General features: G+C 32.9%; 1 protein-coding gene across 1 annotated transcript in view; it reads left to right on the top strand.

Moving 5' to 3' along the window:
• Nucleotides 1-6,957, top strand: part of SPPL2A (signal peptide peptidase like 2A) — a 66,069-nt gene that overhangs the window by 30,557 nt on the left and 28,555 nt on the right. The window contains exons 7-9 of the mRNA XM_006895332.1: nucleotides 3,155-3,251; nucleotides 4,041-4,142; nucleotides 6,574-6,655. Of these exons, the coding sequence (XP_006895394.1) occupies nucleotides 3,155-3,251; nucleotides 4,041-4,142; nucleotides 6,574-6,655 (281 nt within the window). The remainder of the gene's footprint in view (nucleotides 1-3,154; nucleotides 3,252-4,040; nucleotides 4,143-6,573; nucleotides 6,656-6,957) is intronic.

Raw genomic sequence — 6,957 nt, 5'->3', positions numbered from 1 at the left:
TTTTGCTTTTCAGGGAGAGGAGCAAATGGGGGGAGGGGGGAGGGGTTTGTGCGGGGAGAAGGGTGCAACAATGAATGAAGAGAAGAATACTTCTTCATGAATAATTTTGAAAGAATTGCTATAGTCTTTCATTTTCCTTCTCTGCAGAGAATGAGTTGATAGGCCAATATCTAAGCAGTAGTCTAAGGACTTTATATACATAGAAGACAATGCAAATTGTTAGTATGTTGGTTCTCTCTGTAGTTTCTCCTTTGATCAGTTTGCAAAACAAAATGTTCTCTTATTTGAATTTTGCTTTATTACACAAAGCAGTCAGAATCATACCTTATCTGAAGATACATAAGTACTTGCATGTGATCTAGAGAGTGCCTTCTTTTATCTCCTTTAAGAAGTCTGGGACAGGAACTGTAATGGTCGTGCATTCCTTTTGAGCCATAATCAGGATACAGCACAAAGAGGAAGGAGACCAGGGGTGAAAAAGAATGTGCCTCATGAGAACTAGCAAAAAAATCCTTTGTCAAACCACCAAATCCTACAACTCTTCTGTTTAGAAACAGCATAATAAATATCTAGATTGGAAGATAAAAGTCTTAAAGTTAGTTTATTGTTTATTCTGACATGTGAAAGAAATTTTAAAAATAATGCCTATGATATATATACTTTTAATTTTTTATTATTAAATTATATATTTTCATTTGCATGAAGGCTTACAAATCATTGGTTTTCATACGTTCTTAGACTTTTAAAAATAACATTATCATCAGCTAACTAAATTAATTGTGGCTAATCAATCCTCATTATATATACTTTTAATTTTTAAAAAAATCACTCTATGAATATCACTCATATGTCAGTCATTATTGGATCCTAGGTTCATATTTGTATATGTTGACATTGAACAGTTAATTTTTTTAATTTAATATTCAGCTTTCAGTTGTTTGTGTCTGAGCCTCAATTAGTAAATCTGTGATCTTTTGTAGAAAAAAGAGAGCTCTTTACCCTTCTCTAAAACATGTTTTAAATTTTGGCAGGAAATTTCCTTAAACTCACTTCTGTTTAAAAAAAATTAATAGTTGTACATAAATATAATCTGTGATGTAAGAGGATAATCATTAGCTTCATTGTATTTCAAATTAGGTATTTGCAACTCTGGCAGTGGCTTATATGATGTTACAAGATTTGAATTACCTTCAAATGGCTCATTTTGACTAAAATTGCTGGTCTTTTCTTAATAAATGAAAATGAGGAGATTGTATTAAATTGTTAAGGTTCCCTTTAACATTTATGATTAAATCATGGTCAAGAAGGAAGCTCTGGTGTCCTAGCAGCAAGAAGCTGAGCTGCAATTCGAAGGCACAGAGTTCAAATCTACCAGGTGCTCTGCTGGAAAAGGAGGGGCAGTCTCCTTCTATGCCAGTCGGATCCAATTCGACGATACACAACAAGAAAAAAAAATACAAAAAAGATAAAAAAATGTTTTTAAAAAATGGGTTTTTTTAAAACAAATCATGGTCACTATCAGGAACTAATGTTAATGTTAATAAAATTCTTTCACTTTTGTAATAATTTTATTAGGTATAGTATATGATTGAATGAGACACCTAAAACTCTCATAGGGCCATCAGATCATGATTTCCACCAATATTTTATAACTTGGAGTAGACAACTTTTTGCTGGCTAACTTATTAAACTTAACTTGACAGCCCTCTGAGTAATTACTCAGATTACCATAAACAGATATCTCCAGTAATAAAATGAACAACAAAACGGGTATAAAGTATATTATGTACCACACTCTTCTGAGCACTGTGTATTCAGCCCTCATAATAATCTTAAAATAAGTATTACTACCTTTTGCATTTTAGAAGTGAAGGACTTAAGAGCCTAAAAAGTTCTCTGTCCAAGGTCACCAGCTAGAAATGGCAAAGGACACACTGACAAAGGAGATTAATCAGAACTGGCTTTGACAAGCTCTGTGGCAGTTGGACAATTAAAACAGACTTTCAAGGGTGGAAAAAAAAGAACGAACTGGGGTGGAGGGTAGAGAATATTTTGTGCAACAATGAATGAATGAAAACCCAAAATTTCTGTAAATGTTCATTAAAACTAATAAAATTTAATAATTAAAAAAGAAATTAGCTTTCTTTTACTTAGTGCCGCTAGTTATTACCCCTTTCTTGTCTCTAGAACAAAACTATAGTTTCTAAAGTAAAGTAGAATTTGAAAACTTCAGGCAAAAATTGCATTTGCATTGTAAAATATTGACCCTTTAATAAAAGAGGTCACAACATTATTTTAAATAATTTTCAAATAAGTATAGGTAATATAGAAAAACAGTTGTTAATTTTAACTGCCTATGTATCATGTCTTAACAAAGAGGTATGCTTAAGTGGATTTTGCTTTTCTATGAATCATTTTATTAAAAATAAAAATCCCACCATGGGAAAATATGGATAAATAATTACTATTTTTTAAATTTTACTAAAAAAAAAATAAGATATTTTGAGTTTGTGCAGACTATATACAGCAAAAACATACACCAATTCCAACTTTTTTCCGTATAAAATTAAGTGTTATTGCTTTCATTCTTTACATAATGTAACTGTTCTCACCCTCTTTCCCTGCATTGATCCTCCTCCATTAACATAAAATCATTGACCCTTAGTGTTCCTGTCTAATCTTTTGAGTTGTGATTCAGTCAGCCACATGTAATTAGTATTTTAGGTCATTTCAGTTCTCATGCCTAAACTACATTTTTCAAAGTGTTTTTTAATGATTTGTTAATTCTTCCACTTCTTTTTTTTTTAAATTCTTCCACTTCTAACATGAGTTAGCTATTCTCAGATGTATGTAATATACTACATAGAAATTTTTAACAAGCTTGACAATTTAAATCATCGAATGATAAAGCCTAAACCAGTTCTACCAATGTATTTTTGTTGTTACATATATAATTGGCTTAAAATAACACTTAGAATACTTCTTAAAACTTAAGATCTAAATATTTTCAATATAGTTACCAATTCAGTTTCTAGCACAGCCACTGCACTACATTGAAAGGATTTTGATTCAATAAGAAAGGTAAAGAATTAATATTATTGTTTTATCACATTTCCTTCTCCTCTTGTGTAATTTACTGTCTTATTTTTTTCAGTTTATGTTATGATAGCAATTTTCTGCATAGCATCAGCAACGAGTCTGTACAACTGTCTTGAGGCATTAATCCGTAAGATACCATGTGGACAGTGCAAGTAAGTTCTCTAATTGAGAATTTTAGACTGTTAGTATTTGTTATTTAAAACAATGTGAGGAAAAATAGGAATGTTAAATGTACATGGTCCATAATATATGTGGATATTTAAATAAATTAAGTAAGTGAGTAAATTTTTAAATTTCATGTCTAAGAAAGAAGGACATCATTCTTGGAAAGGTGGAGGGACAGCACAGGAGAGGAAGACCATAGATGAGATGGATTGACCCAGTAAGTGGGAAAATGGAGATAGATATGTCAGAGACAGAGAGATTGGCTCAGGATAGAGCAGAGTTCAGAGACATAGTACCTAAGGTCGCTATGAGTCACAAGCGACTGATGACACATAACACGAAATCTCATTAGTTAAATTTCAGGTACTCAGTGGCCACATGTGACTAGGAATTGTATTGGGCAGCATTGTTTTTGTCATTGTTTTTGGGAGGTGTCGTCAAGTTGAGTGCAACTTCTGACCCTGTGAAAAACATATCTGAACTCTGTCCTGCCCTGTGCCACCTCACCACCACGAGCTCATTGCTGCAGTCATTCTGTCAGTCCACCTGGTTGAAGGTCTTTTCTTTTGAGTAGCATAGCTAAAATATTTTCATCAGCACAAAAAATTGTATTGAAGCTGGTAAACATTTTAGTGTTCATGTGTTTTACTTAAATTTAGATTTTGCAGTTGATGTTTTGGTACCTTTTCTGTGACTGGTTAGTATTAACTACTTCTCATATCAAATGAGTATCATTTTATCTGCAGGTTAGACTAAAAAATTTCATTCTCTCTTAGGATCGTATGCCGTGACAGAAGTTTTGAAATAAGACTCCTTTTACTCGCTGGATTTTGCATAGCTGTAGCTGTTGTTTGGGCTGTGTTTCGAAATGAAGATAGGTATAAATACTATTTCTTATTTTTGCTATTATATTTTTCTCTGAATAATTAAATTTTCTTTATTTGAATTTGGGTAAGGAAACAAAAGATGATTATTCATTTTGGAAAAAGCCCTAGATTTCAGGAGCACACTTTGTACCATGAAATTTGTACCTTACAAAAAAAACAGAATGAGAGCTACACTAAGCAGATAAGAAACATCTGTTTATTTTTTTCCTACTTTAAATATTAAATTGTGTCATTTTATTGATAGACTAGATTTAGTAAGATTCCCTGAATTAATCCTTTCTTGTTCTTTCTTGTCTCAAAGTTCCTGTTTATTGCAGTTTCTTTTAAGAAGCTTGTCAGTGATCCAAAAGGCCACTTTCTTCACATTCTGTATTGTACTTTTGGAGAAAATGGATTATAAAATTAGATCCTCTGTATCTATTCAGTGACATTCATTATACTTTTCACCGTGTGACAGCATTGTTATTTCCATTCTGATTGTTCTTACTCTGTTAATCTTTTTTGTCCCCCTTCTTATCTCCTCATCTTTAGTCTAGAGTAAATGTTGACGATTATGTTTGATGAAATTCCTAAAGGCTCGTTGCATAGAGGAACAGAGTTCTGACTGGTGATAGTTCTTATTTTCTGAGCTACTCTTATTTTTGTTCTGGATTACAAACTGGGAGTGGTATGAGTTACAAAAGTTGTCTCAGGAATTCTTTTGATCTCTGCTGCTCCAATTTAGAAATTTGAGTTACAATCTATGTTTTCCTCCTATTCTGTCAGGATCCATCTGTTATGTCCTTGGTCTATATCTTGTCCTGATGATTAGCCATTATTATGTTTTGTTTGTTTTGCTTTTATTCCAGAATCTCTTAGACTTTGAAATAAAGGACTTTGTGCTAATGGGTTTGTGCTCATACAGAAAAGGAAATAAGCTGAAATACCTAATTATGTCATATCTATATAATGGCTCATGATGCAACTATGAAAAAGATTTCTATGAATTCTTATGCAGTGATTTAGAATCTGTTGTTAAGCACAGTGGAAAAAGAAAAAAAATAAAACCCACTAAAAATGTTTCTACCTCCTTTTCATATAAGAATGAAAGGGATATCAGTTAGTTACCTATTTGCAAAAAGGGTATCCAAGAAAAAATAATACCCTTGTTGTTGTGTACCAAAGAGTCAGAACTGACCCATACCTGACCCTTCAGTGGGTTTTCAGAGACAGTTAATTGCACTGGAGGAGATTGCCCATCCTTCTGAGGAGCATCTGTTGACCTTGAACCACTTGGCTTTGGGATTGCAATGCTGCATCCAAGAAAAAGAATACACTTAAGTCTATTTAATAGTCAGAATACACTTACGTCTATTTAATAGTCAAAACAATTATTAAAGATTATTTTATAGTAGAAAGTTTAGAGAGGAAGATTCATGCATTTTTAGGCAGCTTCAGTTATGATAATCTGCTAATAATTATGCATATCCATTTCTGATGAATGAGTTGTGTAGTTCTGTTTCTGTTATGTTCTAGCTATCTGAGTATCCATTGTTATGAGTTATCTTTCAGAAAGAGACATAAGTAGAAGTTGAAAGATTAAAGATAAATATGTATTTATGTCTGTCTGATTATTATTTTTCTTTTGAGATAACCTGTATCTTATTAGTTTAATTGTTGTGTATCTTCACATCAGAACTAACTCATAACTGGCCTTCAAGTGGGTTTTCAGAGAAGTACATTTCACAGGAATAAATTGCCTACCTCCTCCCTCTGAAGAGCTGCTGGATTTAAACCATGTGCCATTGGTTAGGCAGCAAAATTCCTTACCACTAAAACCCCCAGAGCTCCCTCTTTGTATAATTTTTGTTGTTTTTCTTTTGTATGTGATGGAGTTGGAACTGATTCATAACTGACCCTCCAGTGAGTTTTCAGAGGCAGTAAATCACATGGGAGGTTGCCCATTCTTCTCCCACAGAGCAGCAAATGGATTTAAACTGCATGACTTTGGGATTACAGCACAGTATCTTACCACTAGGACACCAGGACTGCTTATTACAGTAGTATTCATTATTTTGTTTTCTCATTGTCATCAAATTGAAACCAACTCACTGCCAACGTTCTGATTTTCAAGAGGCTGTAAATGGCATCGGAGGAGATTGCCTATCTTTCTCCTACAGAGTCGCTGGTAGATATGAACTACCAGAGAGATACTGCCTTTGGGTTAGCAGCACAGCTTCTTGAGGACTACACCACTGGAGCTCTTTGCAGCTGCAAATTACTAAGTAGGAAGAACATAAAGGGGTTTTGTTCTTGTTATAGTTACTACTTAATCATTTCATGGTCAAATCATAAAAGAGCAGGGTTAATTTAATAATCTACTTCTTGTGAAACATTTCACCAAAAATAACTGAATGACACTGTACTTATCTTTTTATTTTAGGTGGGCTTGGATTTTACAGGATATTTTGGGAATTGCTTTCTGTCTGAATTTAATTAAAACAATGAAGTTACCCAACTTCAAGGTAAAGTATACTGATTTACAAGTTAAAATATTTTTCTTTTTCAATTAACTTTATTATGTTTTGTTGTTGTTGTTGTGTACTTTCAAGTCAGAACCAACCCATAGCTGACCTCCAGCAAGTTTTCAGAAGCATTAAATTATACAAGAGGAAAATGTCACATCTATCTTCTGTGGAGCAGCTGGTGGATTCAAACCATATACCTTTGCGTTGGCAGCTCAGTTTCTTTTTTTTTATTTTTATTAAATTTTATTAATTTTAATGAACATTTACAGAGACTTTAGATTTCCATTCATTCATTGTTG

Source organism: Elephantulus edwardii, unplaced genomic scaffold (assembly GCF_000299155.1).
Source record: "Elephantulus edwardii isolate Elephantulus edwardi_28Jun2011 unplaced genomic scaffold, EleEdw1.0 scaffold00164, whole genome shotgun sequence".
NCBI classification, from domain to species: Eukaryota; Metazoa; Chordata; class Mammalia; order Macroscelidea; family Macroscelididae; genus Elephantulus; species Elephantulus edwardii.
Note: the sequence above shows the minus strand (reverse complement) of the source record. Positions and strands in the feature narration are given on the sequence as shown.